General features: G+C 50.5%; 1 protein-coding gene across 4 annotated transcripts in view; it reads left to right on the top strand.

Moving 5' to 3' along the window:
* The window catches only part of PLXNA2 (plexin A2), a 206,575-nt gene that overhangs the window by 31,160 nt on the left and 157,236 nt on the right, over nt 1–18,179 (top strand). For 2 of the 4 annotated variants that reach the window (XM_053909121.1, XM_053909122.1), the window contains exon 1: nt 1,412–1,528. Coding sequence is in view for 1 of the 4 variants with exons in the window: in XM_019429727.2 (XP_019285272.1) it covers nt 1,346–1,528; nt 8,157–8,381 (408 nt within the window). In the remaining 3 variants the exon portion in view is untranslated. Of the gene's footprint in view, nt 1–1,345; nt 1,529–8,156; nt 9,070–18,179 lie in introns of those variants that run through there. The other 2 variants (XM_019429727.2, XR_008424621.1) reach the window with 2 other exon arrangements.

Here is an 18,179-nt window from a genome sequence, read left to right as displayed (position 1 = left end):
TTAAGCTATTCTTTCATTTGTTCAGGGTGATCGTCTTTCATAGATGCTCTAGGGTCCACTGAAATACACTCTTTTTTTAAAAACAAGTATTTATTTATTTATTTATTTTTAATTTTTTAAACGTTTTATTTTAGTTTTTTGAGAGACAGAGAGAGACAGAGCACGATTGGGGAAGGGGCAGAGAAAGAGGGAGACACATAATCCAAAGCAGGCTCCAGGCTCCGAACTGTCAGCACAGAGCCTGACGTGGGGCTCGAACCCACGGACCGTGAGATCATGACCTGAGCCGAAGTTGGACGCTCAACCGACTGAGCCACCCAGACACCCCTAATGTTTATTTATTTTGAGAGAGAGAGAGAGAGAGTATGTGTGTGCACACAAACAGGGGAGGGGCAGAGAGAAAGGAAAGAAAGAATCCCAAGCAGGCTCTGCACTGCAGAGCCTAATGTGGGGCTCGAACTCATGAACTGAGAGATCATGACCTGAGCCAAAATCAAGCGTTGGATGCTTACCCAACTGACCGGTGCAGACACTCCTGAAAGACACTCTTTATACAGGCACACCACCAGTCCCTTCAAAAACCTGGTAATGGGAAGAATATCGCCTGTAGAATTATCTTTTATTTATATCTACATGAACATTATTGAAAACCTATCATGTACAACAGTAGAAATTGTATAATTTAACAAAATCTCTGCTGCACAGGTTATTTCGTCTGCTCCTCAGAAAAATGGTCAAGTAGTATCACAAATGAGGAAACTGAGGTCTATGTGACTTAAGTGACGTTGCCAAAGCATAAGGGCCTGTCCCATGTTTGATGACCCTTTTCGTTCTATCCCCAGTATAGCATGGGGTGAATAATTGAGTGGCTTAAAATTCCTTATGCCTAAAGGGAGACCTTGCAGCCCAAGACACAAACAAGAACCCCTCTCCAGTTGGTAGAAATCCTACGATGCTGCCTCCAGACTGAATCTCCTCTGTCTAAAGAGCAGGATCCCTATACAATGGTATGGTCTGCAGGGACACTAAAATGATCAGAAAATGAGTGCCCGAAATCAGCTTTCCCAGTTGCCCCTGGATCTCTCAGCAGAAGGGTAGATGGGTGGCTACAATATAGTGTGATAAAGGCTCTGGATCCTTCTCTCTGGTTTCGCAGGAGCCAACGTGGGATTTGCGAGTCAGTTGGTGAGATGCTTTTGTTTGAGGCGTATGTTAGGTTCCTGAACCCCGTGTCTGTACCTCTCTGAGGCCTTGTGCCCTAGGGCTGGTGGTTGGGTGCGGGCTCGTATAGGGACTCTGCCATACTTCTGCTGTCACTTACCCCAATTCCCTCCCTTCCCTCCAGCCCGTCCCCATTGATGACAACTTCTGTGGACTGGACATCAACCAGCCTCTCGGAGGCTCGACTCCAGTGGAGGGACTGACCCTGTATACTACCAGCCGGGACCGCATGACCTCAGTGGCCTCCTACGTTTACAATGGCTACAGCGTGGTTTTTGTGGGGACAAAGAGTGGCAAGCTGAAAAAGGTAAGAGTCTGTGAACCCAGACACGCCAATGCCTTCCAGCCTCTTCTGGAAGGTTGCTGTTGGTGGACATTTAACACAGGCAACTCTTCCCTTTCTTGGGCAGGGGGGTTAGCATGGGGGTGGGTAGGTAGGGGTTAATTTTGTGGCGTATCTTCTAGCTGCTTCTTCCAGTCATTCGTGAGTGAGTGTCTAGGGAACGTGAGCATATTTCGGTACTGCCCAGGCTTCACGGGATTAGGAAGGTACATCACCCGAAGGGAGGGAAATAGAATCATCCTTTATCTCCAAATCAAGTAGAACCGATGCTTTGACCATCTGTATTTTGAATCGCCCACCTCACACATCCCTTCCCACAGTTTATAGAGTTGATTGTACTGGTCAGAAGTCTTTGCTGCGTCCTGGTTGAAGCAGGTCATGGGTCCCACATCCAAGGACCCAGGCAAAGGATCGTGCTGCTTTGATGATGGCCTGGGGTGGCTGGGTGACTTACTGCTCTCCTGCCTTTCCTCTTCCCACGATCACAGACTCTTCCCCACCCTTCCACTCCCCGCGCCAGGCTTGAGCTGCCAGGAGGAAGTCGACATCTTATCTCATGCCTGCCCTGGGCCCCTCTGCCAGCTGGAGGGCACTGGCTGGCTGGGGCCGGCAGCACGGAAGGCTGAAACCAGCAGCTTGTGCCTGCTTGTCTAGCGCTTAGGGTGCAGAGACGAAGCACCGTCTGGTTCATTATGTGGGATTACAGCAGCCACATTCTTTCCGGTCCCAGCTAATCCCCTTTTCCCAAGCTTACCCTTCTGCCACCTTTCCCCAGTCCCGCCACCTGTGGGTGCAAGACCTCACCGCATCTCATGCTTTGATGTTGACGTCACCCCTGCGGCCCTTTCCCCCTAATCCATTTAGAGCCTAGGGAGAGAGATGTCTTTGGGGAATGTGGAAGGAGGGTGGCAGGGAGGGAACCTGAGGAAGAATTTCCGCCTTCTGCTTGTGCTGAGCTCAGAGAAGGTGAGAAAAACAGGTCTAGGTTTGTGTGGAGGTGCTGAACTTTCCAGACCTCTTCTGGTTCGCCTGATACCAAGGCCCTTTAACCCTTTTCTCGCTCTGTGGAGAGGCTGTCACTTGTTTCTGTCCTGTGCCCCTACTCTGCCTGGGACTGTGGACCTTGGCTTGCCCTCTAGGCACAGGGAAGAGAGTATGGGTGTGGTTCCCCCACTTGCCGTCCCAGAATGGGGGGAGCGGGGAGTTGCCTGAGGAGACTCTACCGAGATTTAAAAGTGGCATATTCCACTGGGCAGCGTTGAGGGTGAACCTCTAAGGCTGGCGACTTCCCTGCAGGGTCATCTACCTGTTCAGCCAGGTGGAGAGTACCTTGCTTGGGAGCGTGGGGCCGAGGAGCCTACAGGGAGTTGAAATGCAGCCTGAAGTCTCTCTGTCAAGCCATGCACCCTCAGGTCTAAAGATCCACCCAGAAGAGCTCCTCTTACAAAGTCATCTGCCCACAGAGACCGCCTTTTTCTAAATCGCACAAAGGTTTCCTGGGGGCCAGTGGCACCCACACGCAGGCTGGTGTTCCGTTTCCTCCCCTGTTCTTCCGGTGCCTTCCCTCCCTGTTCTGGATCGTTTGTGTGACTGTTGGTCTCCTTTATTCTCTTGAAAGCTCTGTGCAAGCCAGGGGTCGTGCTCTATTCGTATTTATTTACCTCCTTCTGCCCGGTTCTTGCACCAAGTGTTTACACAGGGGAGAGGCCCTGAAAGTGCTTTTGAAAAATAGAACCATTCTAAGACATCTGGGATATCGTCCGGCCCAGTACGCACGTAGCTCGGCAGAAACACTGAGGCCCAGAGAAAACCAGTGAGTTGCCCAAGCATAGAGACCAGGACAAGTTGCTTCTTGCCCTGACAGTCCATTTGACACCCCCTTTTACTTAAAGAAGCAGCCACAGAGCACGGGGAGGGAGGATGAGAACAACCTTCAGGCCCAGGCTTGTTGAGGAGGTCAGCCAGGGACCAGTGCTCCCATTCTCGACGGTCCCGGGTCAGACTTAAGGAATGGACATTTGCCGAACGGGCGGACGAGGGCCGAATGAAGCAAGAACGATCCAGCCAGACGCAAAGCGATCCTTGTGCCGACGTTCCCCTATCTCTGTACGTCTTGTACACACAGGGGGCTGCTTGGGGCAGCTTTCCAAGCCACACACCCAAGTTAGCCAAGTTCTCTTGGCCTTGTTGGAATCTCGGCAGACGAGTCGCCACGGAGGCAAGTCAGCGGGTTCAAGGGCAAGGCTAGGGGCGTGGCTGCCCACGGCTTGTCCCAACCTGCAAGTTGGCTGCTCCTCTCAGCCTTCACTTGGCCTTTCTTTGGCTGTTTCTATGAGCTCATAACACCCCTCCTTCTCCTGTGCAGCCCGCCCTTCCTTTCCACCCACGCTCCTTTGAGGCACCTGATACTTACACCCTGGCTCCCACTGGCCTCCCATTTACCCACCCACTTGCCCTCACTCCCTCCAGAGCAACAGCCCATGAGGAATTTGTGGAATGTCCCCAGGAAACTCTACCGTGGCCCAAACCCCATAGCTCTTTCAACACAGGAAGGAAAATAAAGGAAAAAAGAAACGAGCTAAGAGCGTGGAGAGGGGAGGGAAGCAGGGTGCGTCAGAACCGCTCACTTCTTCCCTGCCTGACCAGGCATCTGTCAGACCGCCGGACTGCCCTCATCCAGTGCAGCCATAGGAACAGGATGTCCCTGTGTGGGGACGTGTGGAGGAAGTGGAGACTCACCAGAAGTAGCATGACCATGAGGTGCTCTTATGTGCTGTCACATGCTTGCTCATGTACCGTCCTCCGCTAGACGCGGAGCATCCCAGACTAGGCCCCTGCCTTCTGAGTCACAAACACGTGGACAGAACAGGCAGAATAAGAGGAGACCTCAAAACCAAGGTGTGCAATACTGGCCTAGGCTAAGGGTCAGTGCATCACAGGTGATAAGACAGGCCGTGACTCACCCCAGGGATGGAACAATGGCAGAGAAACCAGCCACGGAAGTGTGACCAACCTTGAAGCCTTTACTGAAGAGGAGGAATAGCAGAATTTGCTTAAAGACCGAACGGGACAGAAAACGAATGAATTGACCAACGGGTGAGAGAGAAGGGCGTGCTAGACCTGGGGTGCCGCCCCGAGAAGGTGCAAACCGGTGCATGCAAGGTCTAGAGGGCACAGAGGGGTTTGGGAGATTGGTGAGGGGAAAGTCAAGGCGGAGAGCTGTGAGAGTCTGGCCCTGAGAAGACCAAGTGAAAAGGATCTTGGGGGTTTTGCTGACTCCAAGGTCAAGGGAGCCAACCGTGTGATGCGGCTTTCTTGATGTTAATTAGTCTTCACCGCGCTAACGGGAGAAGACTTTCCAGGTCATGAGACATGCTGGACTTAGGCTATGTGAAGAATATTCTTAAGAGGATAATAACTCAAGGAAAGAAGAGTGAAGGAGGAAGCAAACCAGCTTTCTTCAGATAATATAATTTACTGAGCACTTATGTGTCAGGTGTTATTCTGAGAGTTTTATATCTATTAACTCACTTAATGTTGACATGACTCTATGAGGTAGGTGCTGTTATCACCTCCATTTTACAGATGAAGAAATAGAGTCCAAGCAAGGTAAAGGCATTCATCTGAGGCCCCAGAGCTAGTAAATGGCAGAGCCGGGATTTGAACCTTCATCTGGTTTCCCAGTTTGCGTGCTTAGCCATTAAGCTGTGGAAAGTCAATTAGACTGACTTGGTGTGGCTCCAGAGGGCAGAATAGAACCAACGGGCAGGAGTTATAATAAAGCACATTTGTACTTATTATAAAGAGGAAGTTTCTGGTAGCCAAAACTGTCCCAGCATGGAGAGAATTGACTCAAGAGGGAATGAGCTCCTAGTCAGTGGAGATAATATTTTTTTAAATGTTTTATTTATTTTCAAGAGAGAGAGAGGCAGAGCACAAGCCAGGGAGGGGCAGAGAGAGAGGGAGACACAGAATCCGAAGCAGGCTCCAGGCTCCGAGCTGCCAGCACAGAGCCCGACGCGGGGTTCACACGCACGCACCGTGAGATCGTGACCCGAGCCGAAGTCGGTTGCTTAACCAACCAACCAACCAACCAACCAGGCCCCCCAGGCAGTGGAAATATTTAAGCAGAGACTGGACAGTCACCGACCAGGCATGCTGTAGAGGGGCTCCTGCAGCCACCACGTGACCTTTATGCCACGACTATTCCACGGACTCCCTCAGTAGAAGGGCAGGCTGTGGCAGAGAGGAAGCACAAAGAGAGGGAAGCCAAGGCACCCTGGGTGTGGGCTTTGAAGTCACAGGTTGGGTTCAGCTTGCTCCCAGAATGTAGCAGAAAGCCCTCAGCATCCAGGAAGAGGTGCTGGGCACAGACAGGGCAGGGCAGGCCTGGGGCGAGATGTAGGGGAGGGGAAAGCAGGATATTCTGCGGGGCGGGGGGCGGGGAGGGGGCACAGCGGACTGTGATGACACCCCGCCCCTAGGCTAAGGGCAGGCTGAGAGTCTAGACTGAGAAGGGAGGCAGGGAGCTAATGTCGAAGCAGATGGAAGAGGCATAGAGGCCACAGGAAGTGCAAACTCATTGATTAGGACTTCCCAGCTGGAAGGGAGGAGCCCAGGAGGCAGTTCGAGCCTAAGTCCTGGGGCATAGGAGGGCAGGAGGTAGGCTGAGGAGACCGAAGCTACCAGGACGTGGGAGGGAGGACTCTCTCCAGGTTCAGAGCAGAGTCCTGGTTCCTTGTCTCCCTGCCTCAGTCCCAGCTTTATATCCCCGTGCGTCTCCCTTAGCCCCTCAGCCCCGGGGCCTTACACAGCCTTGTTGGCTGTCTGTTCTCTGTCCCCACTGGAAAGCTCCCCTGCTCCTCAGGGGCTGGTGAAGTGTCCTTTACCCTGCCCCTTCAAGCACTGTGGATAGCACCCTCCTCAGACCCCTCACAGCATGTAATTTTGCTCTGACGGCATCCGACATGGGAGCAGCTACTAATGTGTCCACTTATCTTGAGATTCACAGACCCTGAAGGACAGGGACCCTCTTTTTCACATTTACGTCACCCTTTCCCGTGGTCAGATCCAACATCTCTCACACATTAGGTGCTCATTAAATTTAGCTCCCGTGTATTGGGAACCGCCTTCATGCCAGACCCCCATTTGCACCGACTGGGATAGAACCAGATGCCAAGAGTGACTGCTGTTGATGTGGCCGGTTTGCAAGGGAAGGAAGCTATGCTCTGGTGGATGTGTCAGGGGTTGGGGTGGCGGCGGGATGAAGAGTCAAGAAAACGGGAGAGCTGCTGGCGGGTAACAGGGAAAAGAGTCTGAAAAGGACATGTGGACGAGGGTGGGCGGTACTCTCAGAGACGATGACCGGGGTGGAAGAAGGGGACCGTGTTTATACTGTTGCCTGGAGATGCCCAGAATAGCATGGCCAGCCATCTGCCTCCTTTGGATCAGATGTGGGTTTGCTGACAGCAGGGAGCAGGTGCAAAGGCCCAGGTAACCACTGCCCTGCCCCCATCCTGCCAGCCCTCTGTTTATAGGATTCTCGGACGGCTTTAGAAATCCACAGAGACTTAGCCCTCTTCAAGTTCTGGGGAGAGCCCTGGCCTCTTCTGGCACCACCTCCTTTCCCATTAGCTAACCAGCATGGCCGCGGAAATGCCTGAGAAATTCTTGAGGAAAATTCTGTCTTTCCCTGAGGGACATACCAACCAACCCAAGGTCTCCAGTCCGCAGCCCACAGGAAGCCCCGGCGTCCCGATCCCATTCTTCTTTTTCCAATTTCACAAACGGTTTGCTCAGCAAAGCCAGGAAAACTGAAGCTCCTTTGCAGGAGTGCCTTAGGCGCTGGAGAGAATCCATCGAGAGCACCAAAGTAATAACGTTCCTAAGCTCCAGGGTGACTGCTCAGTTTTTTGATAACACTTAGTGTTTTTGATAACACTTAGTTACAAGATACTCTTCTGCTTTTCGTCTGGAAATACTTCAATTGCGTGTGGCCACGGGCCCCTACATCTCTGCCCCATTTTGCAGATGTGGAAAACTGAGCCACGGAGATATTAAGTATCCCACCCAAGGTTCTACGGCCCCTCCGTTGGCAATCTTGACATTGGCACTCATACATCCTCCCCAAACATACAGAAGTTCCGAACCTGTTACTTGGCTTCCCCGTGGGGTGGAGTCGTCTTGGTGGACAGAGGGCCAAATTGGATGAAAAGCTGAGAAACATGCCTTTCTGTCTGTGCCAGCCCCACCAAACAATAGCCACTCGTTCCTCTGAGTGGAAATGATTCACTCCTTTCTCAGTGTGAACCCCGGATCAAGTAAACAACCAAGGCTGCGGGTCCAGTTCTGGTAGACCTCGGCTCTCCTGGCCCTCGTGACGGCCAACCCGACGCCCTACCCCTCCTCGGGCATCCCAGCAGTGCTGGGGGCTGGGGTAGTGTGGGGCAGACACCCTCGCCCACTTCCCCAGAGCCTGCATGGAAGAGCCGGGGTAGTGGCTCTGAGCTCACCACCCCATCCCTGGTAATGAGTTTGGCTCCCTGCCCAGGCTCCCACCGCCAAGCGCGCTGTTTGTTTTGTTGTTTTATAGGCCTCTTGGGTCCCAAGAACTGGTCTTCTGAAAGCTGGGAACGGCAGCACTTGGTCGGCACCCGGAAGGAGGCATATTTTTACAGAATCCCCCCACACCCCCACCCCGGGCCACCGCATCCCTCCGCTTGACCATGACAGGTGGAGAGAGAGGGGGCGTGGGTTTCTATCCAGAGCCCCAGCTGACCCCGGGGGAGGAAGTCCTGATCTCCCGGAGCCATTCTGAAAGGGGAGAAGCTACAGATTCATTTATGTTGTGCTCCTTTTGTGCAGCTCCAATGTATGCTTGAGTCCTGGCCCGTCCCTGGAGCAGGCATCAGGCTGTGTATTCAGCAGGCTGCTTGGCAATCCAAGAGTGGGCCCCTGGAGCTCAAGGCTTTATCTCAGGACAGGTGAAACACAGGAAACTGTGTTTCAGGGCCGAGGTGGGGGAAGGGGAAATGATTCAAGCTCACAGAATCCGGGTGACCCACATAGTTTCCACCGAAAATTTAAGGGGCCAATGTGCTAAGGGGCAGAGCTCTCATCTTTAGGAAAATACAAAGCGCATCCTTTGAGGCCAGTGAGCCTTGCCTGCCCTTCGATACAGGACATGGGACGTGTATCTCAGGGTTGGAAGGGACCTCCAGGGACCATCTGGTCTGTTCTGCCTGCAGGTTAGAAACCGATTTGCATAGGAAGAGTGTATGAGCTTGTGGGCTATAGTCCTGACTTAAGCTTCAGTGTCCTCATGTAAAGTGTGAGCAGTGACAGTATTTGCCTTGTGAGAGTCTGATGGGGACGAAGTGAAATGATTCATTCCTGAACTATAAATGAGCGAGTACCTACTATGTGCCATTTTCCGGGTCTGCAGTTGTGGACAAAAGTGTCAGAAATGTCTGTCCTGTTGAAGTCTATATCTTACTGTCGGAAGACAGACCAAAAATAATTAATTAAAAAGTAAGCACAATATATACTACGTTAGGAAGAGGAAAAGCGCTAGTAGAACAAAATAGAGCATAACGAATTAATCCGTGTATAGCCCCGTGCCAGGTTTGAGCATATTTGCTCTTTTTTTGTTGTTTATTTTTTATTTTTTAATTTTTTTTAACGTTTATTTATTTTTGGGACAGAGAGAGACAGAGCATGAACGGGGGAGGGGCAGAGAGAGAGGGAGACACAGAATCGGAAGCAGGCTCCAGGCTCCGAGCCATCAGCCCAGAGCCCGACGCGGGGCTCGAACTCACGAACCGTGAGATCGTGACCTGAGCCGAGGTCGGTCGCTCAACCGACTGAGCCACCCAGGCGCCCCTTTGTTGTTTATTTTTGAGAGAGAGAGAGAGAGAAAGAGGCAGAGAGAGCCCAAGCAGGGGAGGGGCAGAGAGAGAGAGAGACAGAGAGGGAGACACAGAATTCTAAGCAGGCTCCTGGCTCTGGCTGTCAGCACAGAGCTGGACAGGGTGTTTGAACCCATGAACTACGAGATCATGACCCGAGCCGAAGCTGGACACTTGACCGACTGAGCCACCCAGGCTCTCCGAGAATATTTGCTCTTAAATATCACTACTGGTGTTACTTAACTTGCGAGCCTCAATTTATTTCTTCTGTGGAGTGGGGGTAGTAAGAAACACTTTGCGTAGTCGTCCGAAGGACTGAGCGAAGTCGTGTATGAAAAAGCGTTTAAACTATAGCGCTTGGCATAACCGTGCTTTGCGTTATTGTTACGAACATCTTTGAGGCTTCCCCCAAATCCCACTTCTTGTCTGACTCCCTTGGGGGGAGTGGAGCTGTCACATCAGCCTCCTTTTTTAGTGACATGTTTGCAAGGTCAGATAGAGGAAGAGAATCCTGCCCCCTTCCTCCCAGCCCTGAGTCATGGGAAAAAATATTTAGAAGACTAGACCAGCTGAGCCAAACTAATCTAATCCTGTTGGACATTGGCACCCAGCTGCATTAGTCACCAGTGAGAGCTTTCCGAGAGTTTCACCAAACAATATGAACTGACCCCGCCCCAGGGCGGGGCCGGGGGAAGCGGCTGGTTGCTCTTGCCGCTTTGCAGAGTTAACTAGAATAGAGCCATTCTCTGTCCTTTGCATGCTCCCAAGCAGACCACAATATCCTAGTGCTGTACCCCCTGCCTCAGATTAACTATGGAGTTGGGGGGGCAGGGGAGGGACGGGGGGCGCCTAGTTTCCTCAACTGGTCCACTGATGCTGTCTTGCAAGATGTCTCTGCATATCAGAGATGACAGATGTAAAGTACCGATTACAGAGCCCGATGCATAGTAGGTGCTTAATCAAATGGCAGCCATTGCTGCTGCTATTGCTATGAATGTGACTCACACGGTGTTCCTGCTACTACTTCTGTGCTATCACCATGCTTTTCTTCCAGGGCCCAGTGCCCCTTGGATTCTATTAGCTCATTAATCCCGTAACATTTTCTGATGAACAGGAAGGGTCGGGATATTTTTCTGCACTGTCGCAGATGATGATATTGAAATTCAGAGAGGTTAAGGCCTTGCTCGGGGCCATGGGGTCAATCAAGGGAAGATGTGGGAACCGGAATCGGGGCTACAAATACTTCACATGGAGGTGGGCCCAGCATATACCTAGGTCACTTCTACAGTCCAAGATGAGGAAGTTGAACTCTTGCAGCTGCTTAAACTTTGGTTGCCTTCTTACCCTGGGTCCTTCTATCGTGTGCTGAGAAAAACAGGAAATACATGGAGACACAAGGTGGTGAAGGTCGATCTCAGTATCTGTCCTTTGAGGCCCTTCCTAGGATCCCATGCCCCTCCTAGCATGGCCTCTAGAAAGGTCTGTAGGCTCCAAGGTAGGACAGAACCTCAGGAGTGCGTGTCTCTGTGCTTGTCCTGCTCAGCCTCCACTCCTGTACCATGTTGTGGTTTTCTAAATTGAAGGTTACTGCCGCCAGCTAGGTGTCCCCATTTCACCCGGAAGGACAGGCCTTAGTAACAAATTGGGGATTCTCACCTTTACAGTTCAGGGGTGGGTGAGAACAGCAGCCCCTGGGAGGGGGAGGGGGGGAGGAGTTGGGCCCCAGCAGGGGGCAGGGCCCCCAGGGAGAAAGTGGACTCCCTCATGCAAGGTAAGAATCTTGTCCTGATTTTATAGCTGGAAAGGACCTCAGAGACTGGTCCAGCCTCCAGACTTCGCGTGGGTGAGATAGCTATTGTTATGTTTTATAGATGAGACAGCTGATGCCCAGAAAAGTGACATGATCCGCTCAAAATCACTCAGGTTCTTAGCATCAGAGGCAAGACTCAAATCCAGGGACTTCAGTTCCAATTTGTGGTCTTTTCTCTTTCTGTCATGTGGAAGAATATTCCCTCTGCACGAAACCTCAGATTAACCTCCGCCTTTCCCTGCCAGGCAAGCATTCCCTGAGCAGAACCTATGGGGTCATTCTCTTGGGGACAAGAGTCTAGCTGCGCTTTCTGTCCCAGGCCTGACTTGGGAGAGGGGAGGGGCGGTGACCAGCATCCAGGAGCCCTCATTCCACTGCCTTGGGGACCTTAGCTGAGCCTGGCCAGCAAGGAGGTGTACTTAACCACAAAATGCTTGCCTTGGGGCTGAGATGTTCTGGCATATCAGAACAACACTGAATTGGGAGTCTCAAATCTTACATGTTAGTCCTCTCTAGACATGCCACGTTTTGGGTGGGATTTTTATTGGGGGGTGGGGGGGAGCAGGTTCTGTTATAACTTTAGCACTTACTATGTGCTAAGCGCTGAGCTAAGTGTTGTTTGTTTTTTGTTTTTTTTTTTCAGTTAAGCCTCTTAGTACCCTAGTAAGAGAAGGTTGAATATTCTGTCTGTTTTCCGTACGAATACACTGAGGCCCAACAGAGTTACATTGCTACTTAGCGGACAGCTGGAATGTGAGTCCAGATCTGGCTCCAGACCTGTGCCTTGTTAACCCCTAGCTTTAGCACCCTGTCGGGCTTCTCTTCGAGCCCGTTGGTCCATCTGTAACCTACCACCTGCCCTTCAGAGCGATGCGAGAAGATGCACGAGAGAAGAGCGGAAGGGCCAATGCTTTTACCCTCCTTCGAGCAAAAGTGCCCTGGAAACCCGGGACACGGCAGCTGTCACCTCGGCACACGCTGCCTTGTATCACCCCCTCAGGCCTCCTCCTCCCCCTCCCCACCCATCTCAGCCTGGGCCACAATGGATGGGGTGGCAGGCTTTTGTGCCACACGCAGTCCCCAGCTGACTCCCCTTTCTCCAGGCATCATTGTTTGCCGGGAGCCTTCTGAAGGGAAGACAAAGGAGTGTGGCTGACAAGGCCAAGAGCTGCCGTGTAAAGCGTGGGGCCTCAGCCCATCACCCGTGCGTCCCTGGGAGCCCCGGGGCTCTTCTTCAAAGATGCTGTCTGGGATCTTTTGTGTGCCAGTCATACCCATTCAGAGCTGGCAGGGCAAAGGTTCCTGGGGGGGTGGTAGGAGAACACCGAAAAATGGAGTCATTTTGATCTGGCAAAATTGGAAGAGACATTAATGCAACAGTTAACAGCTAGGGGGATGGGCCCGAATGCTTGTTCTCTGTTTATGGGGCTTATGCAATTCCATCAATATTGATGCCTGATGCCTTTGATTCTGACACTAATCATTGCTATGAATTAAATTTGCAGCCATATAATTAGGATTGCTATTAATAGGGCCCTGAGCTAAGCACTACGATGCCGCATGTCTTTTTCTTGATAGAAAATGGCATCCTTGGAACTCTGCTAATGGGGCGCACCTGGGATTTGCCAAGAATGATGTGAAAATTATACATTCTATATTTGTATTGGGCCTTTACTGAAATACCAGCAAGCAAAGGTGAGGCTGGAGGAAAGGTTGTCTCCTGCCCAATGCTGTGGGCAGCAATTAGGTGGGTCTTCAGTTCTATAAAGTCTTTAGGAATGGATATTCCAGAGCCAATGTGGTTGCTCATGGTCAAGTCCTCGGATAGTTCACTCAGGAAGGTCTTCCCAAAGTCTAATTGAGAATCCCCAATTTGTTACAAGGCAGCTTAGGCTAAGAGACTGGATACTGTGGTGCTTATTTTTCAAACTTTAACACGGCTATGAGTCACCTGAGGGAAGAGGAATGTTTCATTATGCTCTAAGCTTGGTTGAAAGGGGCCGAGCCCCTACGGATAGGCCCAGTTGGGCCTCATTTCTAGGCAGCTGATTGGGCAAGATCCCCACTCACAACTGATTCCGAGGCCCCTTACCCAGAGAGTTCTCTGGACCACAGAGCCCTGGTTAACCTCACAGGTGAAAGAACCCACTGCTACACACGGTAGGAAAGAAAGAGCTCTTTCTCATGATGAGATGCTTTTCTAGGTAAATTTGTAGCACGTTTGTCTACTGGGGTGTCCTGTCTGTGATTCGCAGCAGTCCCCCGGTTCAGCAGTACCCCATTCACCCTCAGTCTGGGTGATTCATCATGCACACGAGGCTTCGCTAACCCTTTGCTAACAAGAGCACATGTGGTGACCCCCACCCCCGCCTTATCACTTGGAATAATAATATGCACCAGTTGACATAAGGGATGCATTAGTCCCTGCTCTTTTGACCTTCAGACTGAAAATAATTTGTCCTCCAAATCATCATTTATTGATTTTTGTCCTCTCGTATTTTTAAGTCCTCATGAGAAGACATTGGTTTGAGTTCAAGTCTTAACCCTACTATTTATAAAGCATATGACCCTGGCTACGTTCCTGAACCTCTTGGAAACTGGGAGTTGAAGGTGATGATCATACTGTCTGCTTCATAAAGATGATAATAAGGTTCGAAAAGTATCTGAATTGCTTATCACAGGTCTTTTGCACCTAAGAACATTCCCCACTCCCCTCTTCTCTGTCTCCTGTCACAGAGACCCAGGTACGGAGGACGATGGCTTCGGAAGAATGCCACTTTATCTTCCTCCCCTGCTCAGGGACAGCACATGGGAAATCAATTCCTCCAAAACAGATGGTGTGCTGGAACATGAGTTCCACATGTCCTCGGTCCTTTCACCGCGCACTGAAAGGCTCAACAGGGAATTGAGGTCCTTGAGGACCTTGACCATCCTTGAGGTCAGGGCCGACGGCTCCCACACTACTCACAGAGTACTTGGAGGCTGTGGGGAAAAGGGTGAGACCATCTGAACGTCACCTAGAATAGAGGCTCTTTTTACACAGGACTTGTATGCCTTTCTGCCTTCTGCAGCACACATCCACTGTACGTCTGACCACTCCGTGCAGGTGCGTGCTTACAGGCAAACGTGTGGATAGCCAGCCATTGGCCAACGGCCAACCTTAACCAGAGATGCAGGTACTTTTTCACATGAACCCCTAGAACACAGTGTGTGTGGTTGAACCCTCGAGTACCTGAACTTTTCATTAATTAACCAACAAGTGTTCTACTCTTCATACCCGAAGTTGAGAGGGGATGGAGATTCTTCCTGGGCTATTGTTGGAGTGGCAGTTGCTTTTGTTTCCACTAGGTAGAGAACACTAATCACAGAATTTCAGTCCCTTAATATTGGAAATTAGCCTGAGGTTGCACAAGTACACGGTTACTCACATATGCCTTCAAGCACGCATTCAACATAATTATACTCACCGCGTTCGGTTGTCTTGTCACTTGCAAGGTCTTGGCTCATGCGAACAAGACCCAAAATTGGCTGACCCGAGGAGGCAGTATCATGCACCCACAGATCCTCCTGCACCTCCAGTCCTTCCAGGAGGTACTCTGGAAGCCATAAAACAGAGTAGCTTCAGTCTCGGACAGACTGATGGTATTCCCAGAGGAATGGCCACAGTCAGAGAAACAGAGGAAAAAATATGCCCAACCTCCCCCTACCATCAAATCAAAGAAATAAAAAATCTGTCTCCTTGGTGCCTCCCCAATATTTATGTCTGAGCTCAGCAGACACCCCTGGGCTGCAGCCAGTCTGTGTATTAGCATTAGTCCATTACGCTTTTTATGATGCATGTTACCCACCCTCCACCCCCCCGTGCAACATTTTATGACTGTCCTTTTCATTTCTGGAAAGAGCTTCACAGAATGGCAGATGCCTGCATTTCCCCACTCTTTGGGGAGCTATTTGTAGGCAGCCTGTCCCAGGCCATAAACAACGGGAGATAAACCACAGCCAGTGGCAGTAAATGCATCCAAGGCCAAGGAGGTGCAAAAGTAGGGGGGGGGCTGGGGTGAGCTTGGTGCTGTGTGTACAAGGCCAGTGGCCAGGGGTTCTGGGGTAGATGCTACCCACAGAAGGAGAGCCGAGGGGCTGGTGTGGAAATGGGATGTCTCCCAGATTTCCACGAAAGTTAGAGGGCCATCCTACCACTCTCCCTCATGCCTGTCCCCCCCACTGAGGGCACTGGTCCCCTAACTGTGATCAGAACCAGTGAACTTTCCAGTGAGAAGAGGATCCTTCCCTTCGGCATCATTCTCTCCTGCCTGTTCCTATTGCTACATAGATTACTTTGTGCCGCTCATCTCCCGTAGATGCTTCTGGATCTTGGAGCAACTCCCTGCAAGTTTCTCTTGCCTTCTCCCACCCTCTCTCCCCATGACACTCATCCCAACCTCTTCCTCCTCTAATACTCTTACCCTTTTTCATGCCCAAGACCAACTCTTACCAATCAATCACCACTACTTCTAGCTCATTAAAACTTCAGCCAGGACTCTGGTGGCCATGGCAGTGATATTTATCTATTTCAGCTTTGAGCTGCACCCACCAGCAAGTCACTTGTGACACTGCAGGAGACAGCACCTGGAGCCAGCTTTGCTCCATAAAAGGCACCCCTGGGAGAAGAAAACCAAATTCTGAATGAATAATTGGTCTAGTAGAGATTGTGGATTCTTCCTACACACACAAACAGCAACTGAAAGCAAAGAATAAAGCAAAGATAAGAGGGGGGTAGGATGTGGAGAAGAAAAGCTGGCAAGGCCCTGAATTATTAGCGCCTTGAATGGTTTTCTTTCTTATCAACCCCGTCTTAGGGGCAGGACGTAGACAGAGGGTGGAGGTGATGTTCTTGTTCTCCTCCTTATTTGGTTTTGGACTCCACATCAAGTGGAAACATGTAGATGAAAGTGATGTGCGTTTAAAATGTATGTACACATCAGACTGCTGGAGATAGTAGCTATTATACTGCGTGTATGTTTTTTTGCAGTAAGCTGCTAAATTATTTATTGGGCACTGGGCTTTAATCTCGTAAACCTGCCTGCGGGCCCCAGGCACCGGCAGCCTGAGCACTGCATAAAACACATACGTCGGGCGGGCGGCACAGAGCACTCTGGTGACTCTGGGTAGTGATTGTTCATTTTCACTTGTTCCCCCCGCCGCCCCCGATCAGCTCATTAACAGCAGGCAGACCCAATCAAGAGCCTTCTCGTTTCCCCATCACTGAGAATTTGGAAGTTGATTTGCACCTCCAACCTGAGCACAACCTTAGCAAGAGGCTATTCCCAGAGGCTGTCCTTAGCTGAAGGATAGGAGCCATAGACGAGGGAGCGGATGGATCCAGAGCCACTGGATGTTGCCAGGATTGTCCAGAGCTAAGCGCCCTTAAGCTATGAGTTCCCCCCGCAACTTCAAAAACTCATCGATGGGTGACTGGGCGAATCATTGCATATCTCGGGCCTGAATTTGTCCCTTTTAAGTAAAAGTGGTCTCCATTATCGTCTCTGGTTCCCAGTCCAGAAGGTACCTCTCTTGGTATGAATCTCCTATCGTCTCTGCATGCCACGATAATAACAACACCCTTAAACGTGTTTAGTGGTTTCAGGAATATAAAGAGCTTTCGTATATATTTTACCCATGCTGACTGAGCTCATCCAGTAATCCTAACAAGCCACTGGTTGTTGATTTTAGGGATGAAGAAACTGGCCCAGAGGGGTCAAGTGATTTACCCAGCATCACCCAGCAGTGGCACTCACATTGGAACCTAGATGCCCATCCTTGGTCTGTTCTAATCATTGCCTAGATATGGAAGCTCACTAGCATGAGGCTAGTGTGGAAACCGAGGCACAGATCATTTTGACAGCCAGTTCCCCTCGGGCTGTGTGGGGGCAGCGTTAACACCCTTGTCATAGAAGGTTGTGCTTGAACCCGGGGCCTCTGCTCTTTCTGAGCAAACGAAGCAATATTCCAGGACTGTCTGGGTTTCACTATTCACTGTACTGTGACCCCCCCATCTTAGATCTCCCCTTTGCGACACAGAGGGAGGGAGACCCGATAGGAAGATACGGCAGAAGTTGAATGCACGGCATTTTAAACCTGTGTTCCAGGACTCAGGGGGCCATGATATACCAAAAAAAAAAAAAAGAAAGAAAAAAATGTTATGTAAACATTTACATATCTATAATTTTTATGTGGACACCCCATTGCTTGCATCAGATTCTCAAAGCTAAAAATACGAAACTAAAATGTTAAGACTCCTTATCTAATGGCTTTTAAGCAGTGTGCCTCTGAGCCCTAGAGTGACCCAATCTCCCATCTCCACCCTTTTTTAATCAAAGCATCTTGCTCTCCTCTGTTTTTACATATGTCAGGGTTATGAGCCTGACTTTTTTGTTGCTGCTTAAGAAAAACAGGTTCAAATGACAGACGACGAAATGCTGGGCTAAGTAGTAGTTAAGAAGAGTCCAGACCCAAGAGCCAAAATATCCTGGAGTCCACTCCTGGCTGTGCCCGTTCGTGTATGGTGACGTAGTAAGTAAGAGTCACTTCACTTCTCTGTGCCTGACTCCCCATCTGCACACTGCACACTAGTTTCTGCCTCCCAGGCTTGTTGTGAGGGACATGGAAATGAGTGAATATATGTAAAGCACACAGATCAGTGTCCTCAGTAGAATCAGTGCTCAGTAGGTCTATCCTATTATTGTTATATGTATTGTCATCGCCCTTTTTCCTTTCCCTGTCCCTCAGCAGTTTTAGGACCGAGGCTGTATTTATCATCTCTGTGCCTATAGTACCAACCAATGTAGCAGACATTCGGTAAATGTTTAAAAAGGAAGAAAGGAAAAGGAAGGAATGGGGA

Source organism: Panthera pardus, unplaced genomic scaffold (assembly GCF_024362965.1).
Source record: "Panthera pardus isolate Hobbes unplaced genomic scaffold, ASM2436296v1 HiC_scaffold_21, whole genome shotgun sequence".
Taxonomy (NCBI): Eukaryota; Metazoa; Chordata; class Mammalia; order Carnivora; family Felidae; genus Panthera; species Panthera pardus.
Note: the sequence above shows the minus strand (reverse complement) of the source record. Positions and strands in the feature narration are given on the sequence as shown.